Source organism: Mercenaria mercenaria, chromosome 8 (assembly GCF_021730395.1).
Source record: "Mercenaria mercenaria strain notata chromosome 8, MADL_Memer_1, whole genome shotgun sequence".
Lineage (NCBI taxonomy): Eukaryota > Metazoa > Mollusca > Bivalvia > Venerida > Veneridae > Mercenaria > Mercenaria mercenaria.
This window is the reverse complement of record NC_069368.1, coordinates 35,065,657-35,090,215: the sequence shown is the minus strand read 5'-3', so window position 1 is coordinate 35,090,215 and position 24,559 is coordinate 35,065,657. Positions and strand designations below refer to the sequence as shown.

Below are 24,559 nucleotides of genomic sequence, written 5' to 3'. Positions count from 1 at the left end.
GGGGCATAATTTGCTCAAAATACATATCAGAGTTATGGGACTTGACCCAGTGAGGTAGGTAATTGATCTAGAAAAAGAAAAAATAAGTTTCAAATCAATATGCCTTTTAGTAATAGCTGTATGTACTTGCACGCAAAACTTTAACCAGGATTTTCTAAGTCCAAAAGGGGGCATAATTTGCTCAAAATACATGTCAGAGTTATGGGACTTGACCCAATGAGGTAGGTAATTGATCTAGAAAAAGAAAAAAAAAGTTTCAAATCAATATGCCTTTTAGTAATAGCTGTATGTACTTGCACGCAAAACTTTAACCAGAATTTTCTAAGTCCAAAAGGGGGCATAATTTGGCCAAAATACATGTCAGAGTTATGGGACTTGACCCAGTGAGGTAGGTAATTGATCTAGAAAAAGAAAAAATAAGTTTCAAATCTATATGCCTTTTAGTAATAGCTGTATGTACTTGCACGCAAAACTTTAACCAAAATTTTCTAAGTACAAAAGGGGGCATAATTTGGCCAAAATGAAGGTCAGAGTTATGGGACTTGGTGCTATCAACTAGTTTTATAACCCCGAAGACACATGTGAAGTTTCAATTCAATATCTGCATTAGTTTTGGAGATAGTAACTTGCATGTAAAACTTTAACCAGAATTTTCTAAGTCCAAAAGGGGGCATAATTTGCTCAAAATACATGTTAGAGTTATGGAACTTGACCCAGTGAGGTTGGTAATTGACCTAGAAAAAGAATAAATAAGTTTCAAAGCTATATGCCTTTAAATGATAGCTGTATGTACTTGCATGCAAAAACTTAACCAAGGTGTGACGCCGACGCCGACGCCGACGCCAGGGTGAGTAGAATAGCTAGACTATTCTTTGAATAGTCGAGCTAAAAAATGAAGTTATAGTAGAAATTGCACTCTATGTAAAGATTTCTATTTATAACCCATAATGAAGCATAACAGATTAGTGAGTTGCTAAATAGCATTTTTTTTCTTTCAAATAATTTTAATTTTTTCCTAATTCTTTCATAAATCTATTCCATCCAAAATTAAGTTACTGACAGATGATTTTTCAATGAGTTTTGGCTGAATTTCAATCATTTTTATCAGACTTCAAGTACATTTTCAGGTTTTTTAGTGTTTCAGTCATTTTCATGGACTAGCATCAATTTATTTATTTTGTTGGGTTTAATGTCGCACTGACACAATTATAGGTCATACAGTGACTTTCCAGCTTTGATGGTGGAGAAAGACCCCAGAAAGACCCCAGGTGCCCCTCTGTGCATTATTTCAACATGAGTGGGCACCTGTGTAGAACCACTGACCTTCCGTAAGCCAGCTGGATGCTTCCTCACATGAAGAATTCAACGCCCTGAGTGAGGCTCAAACCTACACTGATGAGGGGCAAGTGGTTTGAAGTCAGTGACCTTAACCACTCGGCCACGGAGGCCCCCTGACTAGCATCAAAATCAAGACTTTTCAAGGTCTGCAAAATCTGTTATGTTATTAGATCTTACGAAAGACAGCAATGTGACCAGATTTATCAGTAAGCCCATTGGTCTAAGATTTTTTATCTCTTGACTTAGGCTCTATATGCTGGTTCCAGGCTTAATTCTGTGTTACCCAAATAAATGATGCTGTGATGTGACATCCGGTTAATCAAATATGGCGAAGTACCTCACATGTTATATAGGCAAAACTGCTCCAACACATTATCATAATGTGCAGGAGATTTATAAGGTTTATTCTTTCTTAAACAGAATGTCTCTATGTTATGTAATATGTATTAAAAGGTGTGAAATGTACCAAAGGAAAAACAATATAATTTTATAATACTCCTTACCATTTCGCATTCCAAGCATGTGTGAAGTCTACAATCAAGATTAGCTGCAGCAAAATGAAGATGAATCCTCCAGCCATTCCTACATACATCCAATCTAAAATACACAAATAAGTCTTACAGAACATTCACATAAACAAGTAACCAAAGTACAAAACACTATTTCTACCCATTTTTTATACTTCCCACTAAATGGCTACAGCCAGAGATGGCTGACAGAACACACAAATGTTTACTGAAGGTCATTAACAACTAGAGTTGCTTTTGAGAAAAGCGCATGTCTCCCACAACTGCCTAATCATCTAAATAGCAAGTCAGTCTTTATATACTGTTTACTCACTACAAATATACCTTTGAAGAGTAAAAAGGCCGATTTTGGGTAATTCAAGGGCCATAATTCTGGAGTGCCTCGGGCGATTTGGCTAGTTGATGAACCTGGCCAAGGAGTTATAGTCAAAAACATTTGGTTCAAGTTTGGTGAAGATCGGATGAGAAATGTTTGACTTAGAGCACGGACAAGAGTAAAAAGGCCGATTTTCGGTAATTCAAGGGCCATAACTCTGAAGTGCCTGGACCGATTTGGCTCATTATCGAACTTGAGCGCAGGCACATTCATCAAGCCAAAAGGACTCCTATACTACTCAGATTGCATGTGCACATTCCTGGAGCCAAAAGGACTCCTATACTACTCATGAGTAGTATAGGGGTCCTTTTGGCTCCAGGAATGCGCCTAAAATCTGAGCGTTTTTCGGTAATTCAAGGGCCATAATTCCAAAGTGCCTGGGCCGATTTGGCTAGTTATCGAACTTGGCCGAGGACTTACTGGCACACACATTTTGTTCAAGTTTGGTGAAGATCGGATGAGAAATGTTCAACTTAGAGTGCGGACAAGCTTTGTGACAGACAGACAGACAGACACAAACACAGACACACACACAGACAGGAGTAAATCAATATGTCTCCCACACCACTGTGTGGTGGGAGACATAATTATACAAGCTATATAAACAGTAATAAACATCAATCATTTTGCATACATAAAGTTTTATGTTTTGGGCTAAAACAGCTATTTTGTTGGGACCTTAAGGTAGTTCTGCACATCTGTTAAACCGGAAGTGATGGCGTAACGTCATTTATCCGGAAAACGTAGAATAAAGCCTGGATTCGGCATTCAGAAATGAAAATCATTATATGAATTAATAGCAACCTAGTATGAGTAAATTTATTACAATGACATTGATACTGTCTTTCTAAAGTTAAAATATGATATCAAAAATCTGACACATTAAAAATTGAAATTTTCTATATTGTAGAAAAATTTCTATCCGCGAAAATGTTATGAAAGTTATGATTTTCCCATAGGCTTCAATTATGAAAAATTGCGTGATGTCCATTTTTTTCAAATCAGTTTAGCACAAAATCAAGCACACGACCCTATCTTTTTTATTTCCTGAATTTTCTAGGTATAATTATTCAAGTTTTGAAAAATCCGATTTTTATATAAATTATTCTACATTGTAGAAAAAAATTCGATCTAAACGTGCAGAACTACCTTAATTTGTATATTTCAACTTTTGAACATAATGGTCACTTGTAACTGGGATATAATTTTGTGGATTTACCCAACCACAAAACCTATTAAAAGTTGGTTCCTCATAATTTTTAATCATTTCATGTTAGAAGTTAAGGTCAAACCATTGGAGAGGTTATTATTTTTAAATTTGTTAAATGTGAAAGTTTGTTATAATTTATATACAGATAAAATACTCACATATGGAGAAACCATTAGGTATGAAGAATGCTCCAGCACAACAACCAAGCAACAGAATTAGCTTGAACAACCAGTACCTGAAACAAGAGATGACACTAGTACACAACAAATGCCCCTGAAGTGGAGTGACATTACTTGCTGGTTACAGTCCTTGCCGTGACACATACTTTTACATGCCTAATGTGACATTACTTGTGGGTTACAGTCCTTGTCTGTGACACACACTTTCTTATGCCTTGCGTTTGTTTCAATTTCATCAGAATCCATTGAACTTTTAAAAGCTATAACCAAAATACAAGTGGTTTGAACATACATACAACCTAATAAACCAATGTACGTACAGACAGTTTGATTACAATGACTTCCTTTGGGGGTTGGAGTGAGGAGGTTGGTGGGGGGCAAAAACAGCCCTATATTTCTTTCACTATCTTTAAAGGCCCATAATGCCTTTGTTTAAAATGTGGCTGTCACATTTTTCGTTATTAACATAAAATATGTTAATTTCTTGTTAAATCCTATGTAAAATAACTGTTTTCTGTAATAGATAGATAGATAGATTTATTTCAACATAAAATGTACAATTTACATGGCGACTTATAATTAAAACATACAATCAAACAATAAACAAACATGTATGAATTAATATAGCCATGTCAATCAACATTATATGTTAAGGATAACACAAAAAAGAGTTAAAATAAACTCTTATTTCCATTGTGGTCCTTAAGATATAGTATTGTATGACATAGGAAGAATAATTTATCACAGTAAAAAAATAAACACAGCAAATGCCCGAAGATAAGTTTGTATAAAAATCCTATGCTTAAAAATGATTGACTAGTATAAAAAATGATTGACTAGTAAAAAAACACAATTCAAAAATCTATCTATAATGCAATCTAACTAAAAGTCATATTAAGCTTAAACTAGAAATGTGTCCATGGGACACAGATGCCCCCACTACATGATATTAGTCAGGGGCCAGAACTCCTACAATACTGAATGAATCCGGATGCGAAACCCCAGGTGCACAACTACACATGCTGACCAACATTCCTGTAAACTTTGGTGATTCTAGGTCAAATACTTTTGGGGCTATGCGCGACACAACATTAAAATGACCAATTTTTTACTAAGTCAGGGGCCATAACTCCTACAAGACTGGATGAATCCGGACGTGAAACCCCAGGTGCACAACTACACATGCTGACCAACATGCCTGTAAAGTTTTGTGACTCTAGGTCATATACTTTTGGAGCTAGGCACGACACAACATTAAAATGACCAATTTTTACAAAGTCAGGGGCCATAACTGCTACATGACTGAATGAATCCGGACGCGAAACCCCAGGTGCACAACTACACATGCTGACCAACATTCCTGTAAACTTTGGTGATTCTAGGTCAAACACTTTTGGAGCTATGCGCGACACAACATTAAAATGACCAATTTTTTACTAAGTCAGGGGCCATAACTCCTACATGTCTGGATTAATCCGGACGCGAAACCCCAGGTGCACAACTACACATGCTGACCAACATGCCTGTAAAGTTTTGTGACTCTAGGTCATATACTTTTGGAGCTAGGCACGACACAACATTAAAATGACCAATTTTTACAAAGTCAGGGGCCATAACTTCTACATGACTGAATGAATCCGGACGCGAAACCCCAGGTGCACAACTACACATGCTGATCAACATTCCTGTAAAGTTTTGTGACTCTACGTCAAATACTTTTAGAGCTACGCGCGACACAACATTTTCGGAAGGACGGACGGACGGACAGACGGACGGACGGAAGGACGGACGGACAAGAGCAAATCTATATGCCCCCCCAAAGTGGGGGCATAAAAATGTTCCTTAACCTTACGTTTAAATGAATACATGGTTGTGGCATCCCTAACATGTTGTGGCAGACTGTTCCATAAACAACAACCATTATAAGCAAATGTTTTTTTCCCAAAACCTTTGACCACTGGGAGAGCATATCTCTTACTATCTGACATTGAAAAACCTGTACCATCAAGGGAGGCATTTGCCTTTGCTCTGAACCTTGTGGGATAATCATGAACAGTATTGATAGGGGTAAAGTGTTCACTTAAATATGAAGGAGCAAAATTAGAATTTATTTTATAAACATGACAGAGAGTTATTTGATTAACTCTACTTGAAACTGGTAACCAGTTAAGACGTGAAAAATGCTCAATTCCAATGTGTGACATGGGATTTAAATTCAACACAAAACGTATAAGTTTATTTTGTGTGACCTGTAACTTGTGTTTTAATTCCTGTGTTAAACTATTAAACCAAGTAGAAGACGCATAGTCGAAATGACATTGTACAAGTGATGTAACTAAGAGCTTTTTTGTGTGCAAAGTGAGGAATTCACTTTTACGGTAGAGGAATTTTAACCGAGCATTGGATTTCTTAATAACAGACCTAGCCATTGACTCAAATGACAAACTTTGATCAATGGTTGCACCAAGATATTTAACTGAAGATTTGGATTCAATAGTTTGACCATTGCAATTTATATCAAGATTACCATGTTTTTTTAACCTTTGCACTGACCCAAATGAAATAGATTCTGTCTTACCAAGGTGAAGAGATAGTTTATTACATACAAGCCATTGACTGACAATATTCAGATCCTGACTTAAGAGATTTTCAATATCACACTTGTTTTTGGCAGACACAAGAATTGCTGAGTCATCAGTAATGTTTGACAAAGGTTTGAAAATTGATGAATATAGTAGAATATATTGAATCTGTTTGTCTTTGATTACCTCCCTTTGTAGCTCTAACTACAGTCTCATGTGCAGTATTAAAAGTAACGTTTTTCTATATATATATTTTTGCATAACATCTATTTTGACAGCTGTTTTATCTGTTTTTTTTTTTTTTACATAAAATTTAAAGCCTAATAAAACTTTAAAACTAGTGTACGATTTAATATTCATGAAATTGTACTTGGCTGTACAAGCTTATTGTTACAATACGACAATACCTCTTGGCCAAAAAGCTTTCTTATACTGCACACAGTCATAGTCTGTCACAACAGAATTATTTACCTTATTATTATAATATAATCCACAGTTTCCACTTTATTTATAAAATCATCTAAATTATATATGAGGAACATGCTTTTTTGTTTGAAGAAAAGGCTACTGAAGTATGGTCATTATGAATAAATAGGATACATAAGAAAAATAAGGTAACTTGAAAGTCTGATATAAGTTTGACCTTACCCATTATGTATATGACCTCTCCACTGATTGCTATTGGGAACACAGACTGTGACCAGCATTAGAAGTAGACTGAACACCACCATTCCTAGACACAGTCTGTAGACAGCTTTGTAACCAGTCAGCATAGAACACTTCTCTCCAATTCCCAACATTACACAGGTTGAATTAAAGCCCTCAACCTGCAATCACAAATTTAAACATAATTCACAAAATAGCTTAACATTTTTAACAGAAACTGTGTCTGAATGTAAATGATTTCCCGACTATGAATATCAATTAATTTTTAGTTTTTACTTTGTGGAAACATTTTACAAGGAAAAAAGGTGGAAACTTAATATCTCTGATCAAATTTTAAAGGAATAAATTCCATTTAATTGATCAGATAAAAGTCCGCTGTAATTCCCAAATAATTGTGATACACAGCTCTGGTAATTAGAATACAATTAATATTGTCAGATAGCAGGTCATATAACTTTGGTGAGTACAGCAGAACTCTCATTGTCAGACAGAACGTCATGCAGCTGTAGTGAGTATGCAACTTGCATTGCAAGACAGATGGTCATGTAGTTGTGCTGAATATATAACTTGCATTGTCTGACAGATGGTCATGCAGCTCTTGTGAATATATAAATTATACTGTCAGGCAGATAACAATGCAGCTGTATTGGGTATATACCTTACATTGTCAGACAGATTGTCATGCAGTTGTGTTGGGTAAATAGCTAACATTGTCAGATCACCATGCTGCTATGTTGAGTATACAAATTACATTGTCAGACAGATGGTCATGCGGTTGTGTTGGGTAAATAACTAACATTGTCAGATCACCATGCAGCTATGCTGAGTATACAAATTACATTGTCAGACAGATGGTCATGCTGCTGAGGTGAGTATATAACAAACATTGTCAAACAGATGGCCATGCAGCTGATGAAGTGAGTATATAACTTATATTGTCAGACAGATGGTCATGCTGCTGTGGTGAGTATATAACTTACATTGTCAGACAGATGGCTGTGCAGCTGGTGAAGTGAGTATATAACTTACATTGTCAGACAGATGGTCATGCTGCTGTGGTGAGTATATAACTAACATTGTCAGACAGATGGCCATGCAGCTGATGAAGTGAGCATATAACTTACATTGTCAGACAGATTGCCATGCTGCTGTGGTGAGTATATAACTTACATTGTCAGACAGATGGCCATGCTGCTGTGGTGAGTATATAATTAACATTGCCAGACAGATGGCCATGTAGCTGATTAAGTGAGTATATAACTTACATTGTCAGACATATGGTCATGCTGCTGTGGTGTGTAAGTAACATTGTCAGACAGATGACCATGCAGCTGTGGTGAGAATATAATTTACATTGTCAGACAGATGTTCATGCAGCTGTGGTAAATATATAACTAATATTGTCAGACATATGGTCATGCAGTTGAGGTGAAAATATAATTTACATTGTCAGATGGATTGTCATGCAGCTGATGTAAGAATATAACTTATATTGTCAGACAGATGGTCATGCAGCTGTGGTGTGTATATAACTTACACTGTCAGACGGATGGTGATGCAGCTGACACGAGTATGTAACTAACATTGTCAAACAGATGGTCATGCAGCTGACACAAGTACATAACTTACATTGTCAGACAGATGGTCATGCAGCTGTGGTGAGTATATAACTTACATTGTCAAACTGATGGTCATGCAGCTGCAGCTGTGTTGAGTATATAACTTACATTGTCAGACAAATGGTCATGCAGCTGTGGTGAGTATATAACTTACATTGTCAGACAGATGGTCATGCAGCTGTGGTGAGTATATAACTTATATTGTCAGACAGATGGTCATGCAGCTGTGGTGAGTATATAACTTACATTGTCAAACTGATGGTCATGCAGCTGTAGTGAGTATATAACTTACATTGTCAGACAGATGGTCATGCAGCTGTGGTGAGTATATAACTTACATTGTCAAACTGATGGTCATGCAGCTGTGGTGAGTATATAACTTACATTGTCAGACAGATGGTCATGCAGCTGTGGTGAGTATATAACTTACATTGTCAGACAGATGGTCATGCAGCTGTGGTGAGTATATAACTTACATTGTCAGACAAATGGTCATGCTGCTGTGGTGAGTATATAACTTACATTGTCAGACAGATGGTCATGCAGCTGTGATGAGTATATAACTTACATTGTCAACCAGATGGTCATACAGCTGATGTGAGTACATAACTTACATTGTCAGACAGATGGTCATGCAGCTGAGGTGAGAGCATGAGACAACAAGCAAGGAATCCCAGCATCAAGAAACTTGTATACAATATCCTGGTTCCTGTTGACTCATTGATGGGCTTACAGCAACTACAGCACAAACCACAAGAAGCCGGGCCACACCAACATCCAAACTGTAAACAATAACAAGAAATTCAACACTGACATATCACTGGTCCAATCTCACATTCTTAACTGTTAACATACAATAAGAGTCAGAGATATACTAAATTTTAGGAAAAAAACAATTAATAGTGCCTAATAACCAAACCTGAATGCCCTTTCAAATTTCTGTAAATGTTTTAGCAGTTTTCAATGAAAACAAAAACCACTGGTTAACTATAAAAGTGTTATTCATAAGTTATACTGAATGTAATTTAATACATGGCAGTCTGAAAGCTATATCCCCCGCCACTATTATGGGTTGATGAAAGGGTTGATGGTATTGGGTGGAAGTATTGTCGTTATTATGTATATTCTATAGACATAAATATATTCGAAAATCCTTCAAGAGCTTTAGGAGAATCAGAACAGACACAAAATGGAAGGCTTAAACCTTTTACCTTGAGTTGTGACCTTGACCTTGAGCCTGACATGGCTAACTCATGAGTTCTGCATATCGTCTTGATGTGGTGATCATTTAACCCAAGTTTCATGAAAATCCTTCAAAGGGTTTAGGAGATACAGTGCGGACACAAGATGGAAGGCTCAAACCTTTGACCTTGAGTTGTGACCTTGACCTTGAGCTGACATATGAGTTCTGCACATTGTCTTGTCAGATGTGGTGATCATTTGGCCCAAGTTTCATGAAAATCCTTAATAATAACTCGTACGCAAGAATCCTTAGTTCTATAAACATCATAAATAACCAGTTGAATATATATGCCTGTAAAGTACATCTGTCTATTTTATTTAAAAAACGTACCCGGGCCAAATGCGAAACTGGCCCCTGCCACTTAAATAGAGTCGATTGTGTTTGTTGGCGATTGATTGATTTTACAAGCTTTGTTGAATGATGATGACTTTTCAAGCTTTGTTGAATGATGACAACCTACACCCCCCACCCTCTCCCCGAATTTCAACCCGGATTTAAACGATTTGGAAAAACGATCCCGGTCCGGAAAACTTTCATCCATGTTAAAAGGGTTTAGGAGATACAGAGCGGACACAAAATGATACAGACTGATGTACGGATGGGCGGAGACTTCTGGCAGGATATTAATAAAAGTACTAAATAGAATAACAATATTACAACATTAAAAGCATAGGATGTCAGACTTTTTGCGCATTGTCTTGCCTTTATGTATCAACAGAGCTTACCGCCTTTATTTGGATCATATTCAGGCTGAACCAATATGTGTTACCAATACTAAGCTCCAGTGATTAATTGCTCTTTACCTTTACTTAAATATATTTCTAACAAACAAGAGGACCTTCTCTGCTCACCTGACCTAGTTCTTACTCCAGATAACCCAGTATCCAACCTGGACTAGATTTCATAGAGACAAACATTCTGACCCAATTTAACTGATTTCAAAGTCCAAAAAGGGCCATAATTCAGCTAAAATACTTGACAGAGTTATGAACTCTTGCCTACAGATGGAGATCATGATGATAAAGAAGTGTTTTAAGTTTCTAAGCCACATGTCAAACAGTTTTGACAAAACATGTACTTGTACGAAAACTGAACTAATTTCCAAGTCCAAATGGGGCCATGATACTTGACAGAGTTACAAACTCTTGCCTACAGGTAGAGACTGTTATAATAAACAAGTGTTTCAAGTCTGAAGTAGATATCTTTTACGGTATACATGATATTACCATTTTATAAAAACTTTAACTGACGCCCATACAGGGGTGGGTAGTAATATTACCACTCCATATTTTTTTTAATAGTCAAAACCCTCCAGTAGATTTTATAATGTTATAAATTAAATGTTATAAATTAAATGCATTTTTACAATTATATATGTGTGTTTTAAATGATTAAAGTGCATCTTTAGACCTCTGTAGCAGCATATCGTCTATACGAGTAAATAATGTGATCAACCCCTATTTCGTGACGCCATCTTGGTTTTCCAGGTCAAGTTACCTTAAACATGTACTAGCAGTTTGGTTGAAAAATAAAATTTAAACTGAGTGGAATAGTTGTCAAAATTAGAGAAGAAAACATACTTTTTTGAGAGGGGAACAGACCAAATTTTGGCCCTAAAAGCAGCCGAAAAAGCATTCAATTTGAAGAAAAATTATGTTTTATATATAAATATTTTTGTACTTATTCAAATGAAAATACTGCTAACATTAATATATTAATTTGAAAGTATATAATATATTTCCTTTTTAATAAAAACACTGGCATGCTCCTTTTTTTTAATTCATCTATTTCCATTTCAAACATATATTTATCATGTTTATGGAATTTTCTAAGGTTTTCTAAGGTTACTGAATCAAGGTTTGAAATATTCACAGTAATTTGTTGTTGTGAGATTCTCATACTGATCAAATCTGCCAGTAATCAGCCTTAATGTAAGTTTTTCATTTCATGAAATCAATTGGAGATGCATAGACTGCAATATATTAAAATTATAATAGACAAACACATTTTTCTATAATTATATTCTATCCCATTCATTTCATTTCAGTCTGATATTACGTGATTTACCTCAAACTCAGCCATGTTTCAGTCTGATATTACGTGATTTACCTCAAACTCAGCCATGAAAACCTAATTATAATCATTAGTGATTCTCAGCCAAACTTAAACATGATAAATTGTAAGTTCAAGAATAAAAGGAAGAGTTAAACCTTTTAATTTGTTGTAGGTAATATATTTATCTTTTGGATAAATAAGTGTTTTTTAGCTTATTCTACATATTAAACCATGTGGAAAAAAACAGGCATTAGATATATGCATGTCAGACATATACATACAGCATATAGCACAGTGCAAAGTCATGCCCAATTTGTCCACAATTTTTTTTTTTAAACTGTATTCAAATTCCAGTTGAATATCGATTAAATCTATTTGATATTTCATTTTCTACAAAATAAAGATGTAAACAATCCACAATATCTGGAAAAAGGATATCTGGGCCGGCCGATCCATACCCCTAGACAATTCTAGAAGTATGGACACTTCAGATATAAAAATGGAAGCGTTATTTATGGTAGCCAATAGTCCGAATAATAGGATTTTTGGAACAGCATGATAACGTTTGACTGTTGCTGTCCCGCCATGTCTCAATTTATTCTTCATATTCCTATTCAGGAAATCCCAAATGAAATATGTTGGGAACATTTATCGGTTATGTACAAAGTATTTGTTATGATTACACATATTTGAAAATGAATTTATGTTGACATTAAAGTATGAAATTACCCTGCTGACCTTTTTTGAATTTACAGTTTGTTCAATTTTGTCATCGGCGGTCTGCTGAAACCGGTGTTGGAACAGATATCCCCTCTCACTTGTTCAGTTTTCCGAAAATTTAAATCTCTTACTTATTAACTTAAAATGATGCATTGTATTCAACTCATTTGTAGTTTCTACATGAATTTCAATGTGGGGGTTACACTTAAATTTGTCTGAATTTTGCGGTCACACATTAAACCGGAATCCACCTAAAAACCGGAATACACCGGAATACACTTTCTATAACCGGAATACACCTGTATTTTTTAAGTTAAAGGTATTTTTGAAGGGTTTTTGATATAATTCAATCATATATATCATGAATAATTAACATACGAAAGGAAAATAAAATACGTTTACGCAAAATGATTTGATGTTTTTGAGCTCATGTGACCCAGTTTTGAACTTGACCTAGATATTATCAAGATAAAAATTCTGACCAATTTTCATGAAGATCCATTGAAAAATATAGTCTCTAGAGAGGTCACAAGGTTTTTTTATTATTTGACCTATTGACCTAGTTTTCGAAGGTACGTGACCCTGTTTTGAACTTTACTTAGATATCATCAAGGTGAACATTCTCACTAATTTTCATGAAGATCTCATGAAAAATATGGCCTCTAGAGAGGTCACAAGTTTTTCTATTTTTATATCTACTGGCCTAGTTTTTGACCGCACGTGACCCAGTTTCGAAACCGACCTAGATATCATCAGGGTGAACATTCAGATCAATTTTCATGAAGATCCATTGAAAAATATGGCCTCTAGAGAGGTCAAAAGATTTTAATAATTTTAGACCTACTGACCTAGTTTTTGACCGCAGTTGACCCAGTTTCAAACTTGATCTAGATATCATCAAGATGAACATTCAGACCAACTTTCATACAGATCCCATGAAAAGTATGGCCTCTAGAGAGGTCACAAGGTTTTTTTATTATTTGACCTACTGACCTAGATTTTTAAGGCACGTGACCCAGTTTCAAATTGACCTAGATATCATCAAGGTGAACATTCTGACCAATTTTCATGAAGATCCATTCAAGGGTATGGCCTATAGAGAGGTCACAAGGTTTTTCTATTTCAAGACCTACTACTGACCTAGTTTTTGATCGCAGTTGACCCAGTTTCAAACTTGACCTATATATCATCAAGATAAACATTCAGACCAACTTTCATACAGATCCCATGAAAAATATGGCCTCTAGAGAGGTCACAACGTTTTTTCATTATTTGACCTACTGACCTACTTTTTGATGGCACGTGACCCACTTTCGAATTTGACCTAGAAATCATCAAGATGAACATTCTGACCAATTTTTATGGAGATCCATTCACAAGTATGGCCTCTAGAGATGTCACAAGGTTTTTCTATTTTTAGACCTACTGACCTAGTTTTTGACCGCACATGACCCTGTTTCGAACTTTACCTAGATATCATCAAGATGAACATTCAGACCAACTTTCATACAGATCCCATGAAAAATATGGCCTCTAGAGAGGTCACAAGGTTTTTCTATTTTTGACCTACTGACCTAGTTTTTAACCCCACGTGACCCACTTTCGACCTTGACCTAGATATCATCAAGGTGAACATTCTGACCAATTTTCATGAAGATCTCATGAAATATATGGCCTCTAGAGAGGTCACATGGTTTTTCTATTTTTAGACCTACTGACCTAGTTTTTGAGGGCACGTGACCCAGTTTCGAACTTGACCTAGATATCATCAAGATGAACATTCAGACCAACTTTCATACAGATCCCATGAAAAATATGGCCTCTAGAGAGGTCACAAGGTTTTTCTATTATTTGACCTACTGACCTAGTTTTTGATGGCATGTGACCCAGTTTCGAACTTGACCTAGATATCATCAAGATGAATGTTCTGACCAAATTTCATGAAGATCTTTTGAAATATATGGCCTCTAGAGAGGTCACAAGGTTTTTCTATTTTTAGACCTACTGACCTAGTTTTTGACCGCACGTGACCCAGTTTCGAACTTGACCTAGATATCATCAAGTTGAACATTCTGACCAATTTTCATGAAGATCTTGTGAAATATATGGTCTCTAGAGAGGTCACAAGGTTTTTCGTTTTTTAGACCTACTGACCTACTTTTTGGCCGCACGTAACCCAGTTTTGAACTTGACCTAGAATTTACCAAGATGAACATTCTGACCCATTTTCATAAAGATCCCATGAAAACTGTGACCTCTAAAGATGTCACAAGGAAAAGTTTACGCACGGACGGACGCACGGACGATGGACGCTGCGCGATCACAAAAGCTCACCTTGTCACTTCGTGACAGGTGAGCTAAAAACACAGGTATGAAATGCTGGGCTCTAGTGCATTTTTAGGTCTAAAAAAAGAGATATTGGAGGGGTAATCCCCTCATTTTAGGGGGATCAGGGGGCCCTCCCCCTGGAAAATTTCCAAACATAGGGATGAAATGCTGGGCTCTAGAGTATTTTTCAGTGGTTCTACTCAGCTCAAATTGCCAATCCTAATAATGTGCTGAGGTGGGCGGTATGTGGGGGGGGAGGGGGAGGAGGTAGGGGGACCCAGCAGGGTCAAGGGGCAGCAGCCTTGTATGGAGACCAGGGTGGCAAAGCCGCCCAGACGAAATTGATTTTGAGGCTTTCCGGAACCTTCAGAAAGGCATTTCAGCAGCACAATTTCACACATTTTTACAAAAAACTAACTTAGAATTTCACCTATAAATTTCCGATACAGGATAGAAAACAAAACTGAGCACATATTTTTCATGCTCTACCTTCCTAGAATATCAGAATTTTTTCTTTTCGTTTACTTTCCTATTCAGATTAAAATTATTTCTAAGAACCAAGTATTTTTTCAAGTTTGACACTTCTGCAGAAATTTGGGAACACTATAATATTGTTCATCGATTTTTTCAAAACAAAAATCAAAGATATCATTTTGTTTTTCAACGTATATGACATGCAGGTATTATCTTTGTATATAATTACATAGATGAAATGCAAAATCACCACTTTTAACTACCGAATGTAGTATAAACGGGTCCCGGGAAAAACAGGCCGGTGGTAGATATGGCCCAAAAACAGAAAGCTATGTGCAGAGGTGCTGTTTTTGGGCCATATTATATACCTGTGAGACCCAGCTAATAGAACTTGTTGACGAAATATCAAGGAATCTTTCCTCAAGTAAAAAAAAACAACCTTATCCTACCAGACTTCAGTAAAGCCTTTGATAAAGACAATCACCCTAAATTATTATTCAAACTCCAAGAACATGGTGTCCCCAAACAAACTGTGTCTTGGATCAGGTCCTTTCTAATAGACAGATCCCAGTCTGTCGTGGTCAATGGTCATATGTCTGATCAAGTTCCTGTCACATCAGGGGTCCCCCAGGGCTCTGTCCTGGGGCCGCTGCTACTTCCTACTGTATATTAACGATCTTCCTGATACAGTCACCTCTCAGGTACGACTATTTGCAGATGACACTGCCGTGTACCTTGCAGTTTCTCCCTCACAGACTGCCAAAGGTTACAAAATGATCCCCTAAACTTGGGAAAAAATGTGGGACATGGAATTCAACCCCAGCAAGTGCTAGGTCCTTCATATCACTCATAGAATAAAGCCCATCCAGTTTCCCTATAAGCTACATGGTCAAACATTATCCCAAGTTAAGGATGCAAAATACCTTGGTGTCGACATCAGCCATGACCTCAACTGGAACACACATATCAACAGAATAACAACAAATGCAAACATAACACTAGATTTCCTTAAACGCAACATCAAAACAAAACATGAAAATGTCAAAGCACTTTCATACACAAGAGAGCCATGATGGCCCTATATCGCTCACCTGAGTTAAATTGCTTGCTTGAACAAATTTCTTTGCTAAAGCTTAAAAAGCAAGGAAGTAGGTCAGTAGGTTATATTCATGGTCACTGAAAGTCAGTTTTAAGATTGGTGTGCAAAACTATACAATGTCATGTTATTCAAATTTCAAGGCTGTATCTTAAAAAAGAGGGCCATGAAGGCCCTGTATCACTCACCTGACCTATTGACCTAAAGATCATCAAGATCAACATTCTAACCAAGTTTCATTAAGATATGGTCATAAATGTAGCCTCTAAAGTGTTAACTAGCTTTTCCTCTGATTTGACCCAGTGACCTAGTTTTTGCCCCCACATGACTCAGATTCAAACTTGACATATAAAGATCATCAAGATTAAGTTTCATGAAGATACAGTCATAAATGTGGCCTCTAGAGCATTTACAAGCTTTTCCTTTGATTTGACCTAGCGCCCTAGCTTTTAAACCCGCCTGACCCAGATTTAAATTTGACCTATAGATCATCAAGATTAACATTCTGACCAAGTTTCATTAAGATATGGTCTTAAATGTGGCCACTACAGTGTTAACAAACTCTTCCTTTGATTTGACCTAGTGACCTAGTTTTTGACCCCAGATGACCCAATATCAATCTCGTCCAAGATTTTATTGAGGGTAACATTCTGACCAAGTTTCATTAAGATTGGGCCAAAATTGTGACCTCTAGAGTGTTAACAGTCAAATTGTTGATGACGAACGGACGACGACGGATGACGGACACAGGGCGATCACAAAAGCTCACCTTTGAGCACTTTGTGCTCAGGTGAGCTAAAAACAAGAAAGTTGGTCAGTAGGTCAAGGTCACAGTCGGGTGACACCGTATCACTTGGGGTCATCCGGTAAATATAATCAAACAGTCTAGCCTCTAGGAAATATAATCTGATAATTTTTTAAGTATTTTTCCTACATAACTCATAAATCAAGTGACCCCTGGCCCTGGGGTCAAGCCTCTTTTCACCCCAGGGGCATAATTCGAACAATCTTGTTAGAGATCAACTAGGCAATGATACATACAAAATATCAAAGGCATAGGCCTTGAACTTTCTGACGAAGATTTTTGAAGTTTTTCCTATGTAAGTCTATGAAAAACTTGGGACCCCCAGGGCAGGGCCTCTTTCATCCCAGGGGCATAATTTGAACAATTTTGGTATGCCTTGCAATTTCAGAAAAGAAGACTTTTAAAGTTTTTCCTATGTAAGTTAGTCTATGTAAAACTTGGGACCCCCAGGGCAGGGCCTCTTTCACCCCAGGGGCATTATTTTAACAGTTTTGGTAGTAGACCACTAGGCAATGCAACATACCAAATATCAAAAGCCTATGCCTTGCAATTTCAGACAAGAAGATTTTTAAAGTTTTTTCCTATATATGTCTATGTAAAACTAGGGACCCCCATGGCAGGGCCTCATTTCACCCCAGAGTAATAATTTGAACAATCTTAATAGAGAATCATAAGGCAATGCTACATAGTACATACCAAATTTCAAAAGCCTAGGTCTTGTAGTTTCAGACAAGAAGATTTTTAAAGTTTTTTCCTATACAAGTCTATAAAAAGCATGTGACCCCCTGGGCAGGGCCATATTTCACCCTACGGGGATCATTTGAACAATCTTGGTAGAGTCCCACTATATGATGCTACATACCAAATATCAAAGCCCTAGGCCCTTTTGTTTTTGACAAGAAGATTTTCAAAGTTTTTCCCTATATACATGTAAATCTATAGAAACAATGTGACCCCCAGAGCTGGGCCATATTACATCCTAGGGTGATAATTTGAACAATCTTGGTAGAGGCTCACTAGATGATGCTACATACTAAATATCAAAGCCCTAGGCCTTATGGCTTTGGACAAGAAGATTTTCAAAGTTTTTTCCTATATAACTCTATATAAACCAAGTGACCCCTGGAGAGGGGCCATATTTGACCCTAGGGGGATCATTTAAATAATCTTGGTACAGGCCTACTATATGATGCTAGATATCAAATATCAAAGCCCTAGGCTCTTTTGTTTTTGACATGAAGATTTTTAAAGTTTTTCCCTATATAAGTCTATAGAAACAATGTGACCTCCAGGGCGGGGCCATATTGTATCCTAGGGAAATAATTTGAACAATCTTGGTAGAGGCCGACTAGATGATGCTACATACCAAATATCAAAGCCCTAGAAGATTTTTGAAGTTTTACCTTTCGGTTGCCATTTCAACCAGAGTTCTGTATGGAATTCAATTCTTTGAATTTTTTTTAAAGAAGACCATACAAGGATCATCCCTGTGAAGTTTCATCAAAATTGGCTTGGTGGTTTAGGAGGAGATGTTGTTTAAAGGATGGACGCCGGACGTTGAGCGATCACAATAGCTCACCCTGAGCCTTTGGCTCAGGTGAGCTAAAAACACTGGCCAGACCTAAATTAGAATACACATCATCTGTATGGTACCCCCACACACAGGTTAACATACATAAGCTGGAAATGATCCAGCTACGCACAGTCAGATGGGTTAAAAACGATTATTCACAATACACAAGTGTAACGGACCTACAGAACTCCTTAGGCTGGAGCACACTTGATGCCTCTTAAATACTTCCGTAATCCTAGCCTATCCTCACAGGATTGTCTAGGAATACGGAACTTCCGTAATCCTAGAATTGGAAGCTAGGATTACGGTACCGTAATCGTAGCCACTGCCTTCTCTCATACCCTCGCGACGATGAATTCCATCAGGAATGAAGTGTCGAGAGTGATTAATGTAAGTGGTAGAACTTGCTTCACAATCGACCTAAAATAAAGGAAGTGTCTAGTGGTACGGATCCGTATCTCTAGAATCTGATTCTAGAGGTACGGATCCATACCTCTAGACAAGCTGTTAGGGTTTTTCTAGGGGTATGGACCTCCTTTTTCTAGAGATTTAGGGTTATTTGTATCTTAAATTTTGTTGAAAGTGAAATAACAAGTAAGACTTAACCAGTCTTTTCTTAAAACTTGGATCTATTTGGTTTACAGATAACACCGTTCACCCGATTGTTTACCTTCTCTTTCAAAACCTAAATAACCAAGGAATTCAAAATGAATATACTGTTCCGTGCCGATTAGTTTGTTCTCAAATAAACTGTTGATAACAGCTAGATTAATGAATGAATCTATCTCTTAAATGAGTTCTATTTGAAATTTAAAATGAATTAGGCATAATAATATGGGATGGTAGTGGTTTCGTCAAATCACCGGTTCGTCATACTTAATTTATATAGTAAGTGAGAAGTGGTTTCGTCATACTTATTGTTATAGTGTAATAATGATTGTTTGTTGGTCGTTTTATTGTTGATGTACTTTGTGTGGCAAACAAGTTGTTAATTTTGAAAAGATTTCAAAGCTAATTATTTATACAGAAAATGAAAAGAAAAATAAATGATATAATTGCCGATCGATATTTAAGATATATAGAGATTTAGTTTTTGTTAAACTAATTCTTATGGACGAAACTTATGTATTTATTACTGGTTACAAATGTTAATTTCGACGCAAGACAATTTATTTTTCAAAATATTAAATTTGAATTAATAAAAAATTAAGAATTTCTATTGAGAATTAAAACATTTTAAATTATTTTGAAAATATGAATCTGATAAGAAAAAAAAACAAATACTATAAAAAGTAAAATTGCCGATCGATACTTAAAATATATAGAGATTTAGTTTTTGTTAAACTAATTCTTATGGACGAAACTTATGTATTTATTACTGGTTACAAATGTTAATTTCGACGCAAGACAATTTATTTTTCAAAATGTTAAATTTGAATTAATAAAAAATTAAGAATTTCTATTGAGAATTAAAACATTTTAAATTTATTTTGAAAATATGAATTTGATAAGAAAAAAAAAACAAATACATGTACTATAAAAAGTAAAATTTAGATATATATTTAAAGTAAAAGAATTAAAATTCTTATCTTAAGAAGTTAGCGTAACTGTCCCCAAAGCTTAACTTATGATCGATGATTATTATACTTAAAATGTGCTAAATTCCTTGCATTTCTAGAATGTCATAGCACATTCAATACACAATAAAAATTTTATACATGTCAACCCTGAAAAGAAAAAGAAACAATAGCACATTCAATATTAATACAAGATAATTTTATACATTATAAAATATCACATTCAATATCAATACAATATAATTATATACATTATAATACAATTGTCATGTCAACCCTGAAAAAGAAAAAGAAGCAACAGAACATATGCATTCAATGTACAATACAATACACTACAAAACACACATTTTCAATGTCAGTTTCTTTAATTTTAATTTATACATCTTCTTGTACCGCGCTGTTGGTAGATCCAGTGGAAGGTCCGAGCCCCGCGATGTTGCTGCATCTACATAGAAGTTGTGTCGTCGTCAGTTCACCGTCTTCGTATTTGTCCCAAGCGTCAAACAATGCCCCATGGAGTCTGGCGTATCTTGCTCTGTGTAGCCTCGTCAGTAGATGGGCTGATACAAGCCTGATTTGGAGATCTACCATCTCGGCCTCTCTGCGAAGCAAAGGTCAAGGCCGTAATTGAAGTTGTGTAAAATAAGTATTATGGCAAACAAATACTTACTCTACAAATACAAAATTATAAGAGTAAATGTGAAGATAGACACAATTTATTTCCATTGGTACATTTATAACATTCATATTTTAGATATGTAAATATATCTAACTGTTGCCAAATTTTTAATGTAATTTAATACAAGTCCAATAATTCATATTACCAAAATTGTACATTTTTCTTACAGCATCCTTTAATTATCAACATCCTAATCGCAAGTATGTACCTGCATTCGCGACGAGTGCAGATCAAGATCAGCTTTATATTGTTCGCTAATCATTCATTTTTTTTCATGAAATGAAGTATAGATCGAGCCGTCTATTTCAGAAACGTAGTAGATTTTTTTCTTATACTGTGTTTCAAAAATAAAAATATTTATCAAGAACTCGTTTTTAATACACAATAATTTTTAATAACTCATTTGCAATTTGAGTAATATTATCGATTAAGTATGTGCGAATTACTTTAACGCAATCATCGAGATTAACTGCCATTAAATAGGTGCGATCATCTTCCATTGTATTGACCTATTATGCTATTAACTATATATAAAGTCTTTATGACGAAACCACTTCTCACTTACTATATAAATTAAGTATGACGAACCGGTGATTTGACGAAACCACTGTAATTCATAATATGCACCTGTTTATTTTGTTATTTAACAAGGTATAATGATAATCGGCATGGAACTGATTGTTTAATAATCAATTAAGCGACATTAAGTAAAAGAAACTGTTTGTGAAAACGTCCCTTGTATCTCGTAACGGCTACCAAATGTGTGAAAAACATAAATACACTATAAGGGTTAGTTAGAAATTAAAAAATGTTTTATCACAACATAATGTAACATTATTTTGTTTAATGTTTATATCTTTTTTTTCTGCCAGTTGGAATCCTCGTGATTTATTTGGTGTTCCTCGGTTATTTACGTTCCGAAAGAAAATGTAACAAATCGGATGATTGTTGTTAATCTGTAAACCATTTAGATCCAAGTTTAAAGTGAATTTTGATCAAGTGTTATTTCATTTTCAACAAAATTTGAAATGTAAATGACCCTTAATCTCTAGAAAAATGGAGGTCCGTACACCTAGAAAACCCCTAACAGGCTTGTCTAGAGGTATGGATCCGTACTGCTAGAATCAGATTCTAGAGGTACGGATCCGTACCCATAGACACTTCCTAAAGTAAATTATGTATAAACTAATGGCAGTGGATAGAAAACCGGAATCGCTGTCTTGGGATCCTATAATTTCTGGTTCTCTAGCCACTGCCATCCGAAAAATCGCGCTTATCCGAACCCTGACAAAATAAACAGTTTCGCGGAGGGAGAATAAAGTCAGGAAATAGCATACCTGTGATGAACAGCATCCGCCCATTATTCAACAAAGAATTCTTTAAAATGACAGAGAGCTTACATACATTCCTGTATGATGATAAAATCTCTTGAACCTGAACAATTAGCCCCTTGTTTTGGAAATTCAATTTACCTCCCTCGTTAAATTGCAGTTATCATAGCGGAAAGATTTCAAAGCACGGACAAGGACTACATTTTTCGTAGACTCTCCCGCGCGTTTATACTACATATTAACGACCCAAGAACTATGACGCGCCAGGTATAAAATTAGTGAAAGATAGCAATCGCTAATTGGCTGAATGTATATAGCGATGTAAACGTCACGCATAGCTCCCTTTTATTTTTAGATCTTTATTTTAGGCGGCTGCTGTAGGAGATATACATGAAAAATTAAGCGCAATGGAATTTACAAAATCATTGAAGTTTTCTTTAAAAAACAAATATGCATTGTTTTGCATTAATAAAGAAAGAAACACAGAGTACAGTTTCCTTAAACCAAAACAAGTTGAAAGTGTTAGAAAAATAGTTGATGGGGATAAATTAGTAATTTTACCCACTGGATATGGAAAGTCGTTAATTTATGAAGTTGTGCTGAAATTTTATTGGCACATTTGGTAAAATAAATTGAATTTAGAATCCAGTGTTTCTAACCTTTTCAAACAATCTGTACATATTTTACCGCTACGAACTTAATACCTCCATATTTTTCTAAGACTGAATATTCCGTGTTTGTTGTTTCTGACAACCACACACAGCGCAGTTTGTATGAGTAATTTTGATTGGAGTTTTAGAATCCATTGTTTTTTTGTAAAATATCCTGAAGTCAAAATTTATTATATATATATCAACAAATTACATGCTATCAGAATAGAGAAATGTGACACTATGAATTGTGGATGAAGAATTTGATATTTACAGTATTATCTTTTTGAATACACAAACAATTTAACTATCTTTAGAACACCAGTTAGTTATACTTAATTAAAATGCTATTATCAATAGTAGATATCTGCATAGAAAGAGAGTTACCAGTAGATCTAGATTTCTATACGTATTCTACAGCATGGACTGGAAGCGCTTTTCAGTTGTGTATTGTTTAAACCTTCATAGTAACTGTTGTAGGTTTAACATGTTATGTTAGTTAATTCAACGATCCTTTCAGGATTAATATGACAATTAACTATATGCATTCAATACCAAGGTTTAAACTGAGCTACATTTCTCTTTGGGAAAGCCTGGCTATTTTTAGATTTGCATTCGTGCGGTGGAATATGGTATTTGTACAGAAATCTGTACGTTTGTAATTGGTTTGTTACTGACTCTGTATTCCCTAAGACAGATCAATATAACAGACTGCATTTTTCAATCTCCGAGCAGAGTTGTCGTTCGTGATCCTCACTAATGACACGAAATATCACCGGAAGTGCAAGAGATTGTACATTTTTAAACTGCACTATCGCTTTTGTAAACAGTATACGTAAATTTATTATTCCTTCTCTTGAGAAGGAATATTATAGTTTGGTTAGTCACACTTGACTGAGCTACTGATATCGAAAGATGTTGTCATTACAAGCTGGCCAGTCAAACTCCGTGACCTTAGAAATAACCTCTGACGTTAAAACTATTCTTTCCTAATTGAGGCGACTCTCTGACTGAACGCGTCCATGGATTACATATTACTAAACCCGAGGATGGTTGACTGATTCTTTTATTTCCTCCATTCTTGAAGAACATAACAAATATGTACAAACAAATTTACATGTAAACAACTAAATATTATCGTTATCTTCAAATGCATGGTTAATATGTGAAAACAAACCCCATTGCGACCCTCTAATTATGTGTTAAATTCACGCATCGAATCATAACGGATTGACCGGGTCAATGTCTTATTGCCGTATTTACTCAACTGAAAGTGGTAACAGATTTAATTTGTTGTTGGATTTAACAATAACTAGCGTAAACACCTACTTGACATTTTTTGGCAGTATAAAACAGACATTGCAACCAAAATTTTACAATTTCAATTTTCAATTCATTTTATTTCTCTCAGGTCACAATACATGACAACATGAGGTATACATAATATTACTTAAACATGTGAGGCAACAAAAAGGCATAGAAACAAATAATCGTTATCATATACAATAGTGGATAATAGAAAACATGATTA

The 24,559-nt window shown here is 35.6% G+C and overlaps 1 protein-coding gene across 3 annotated transcripts in view; it reads right to left on the bottom strand.

The window, feature by feature from the left end:
- LOC123566597 (serine incorporator 5-like) overlaps positions 1-22,520 on the bottom strand; it is a 61,487-nt gene extending 38,967 nt beyond the window's left edge. The window contains exons 1-5 of one of the 3 annotated variants that reach the window (XM_045360858.2): positions 22,385-22,520; positions 9,112-9,279; positions 6,861-7,039; positions 3,610-3,686; positions 1,842-1,935 (exon numbers count right to left, since the gene is read on the bottom strand). In XM_045360858.2, the coding sequence (XP_045216793.2) occupies positions 1,842-1,935; positions 3,610-3,686; positions 6,861-7,039; positions 9,112-9,279; positions 22,385-22,408 (542 nt within the window). In that variant the 5' untranslated portion in view covers positions 22,409-22,520. The remainder of the gene's footprint in view (positions 1-1,841; positions 1,936-3,609; positions 3,687-6,860; positions 7,040-9,111; positions 9,280-22,384) is intronic. The other 2 variants (XM_045360859.2, XM_045360860.2) reach the window with 2 other exon arrangements.
- Positions 22,521-24,559: the final 2,039 nt, after the last annotated feature.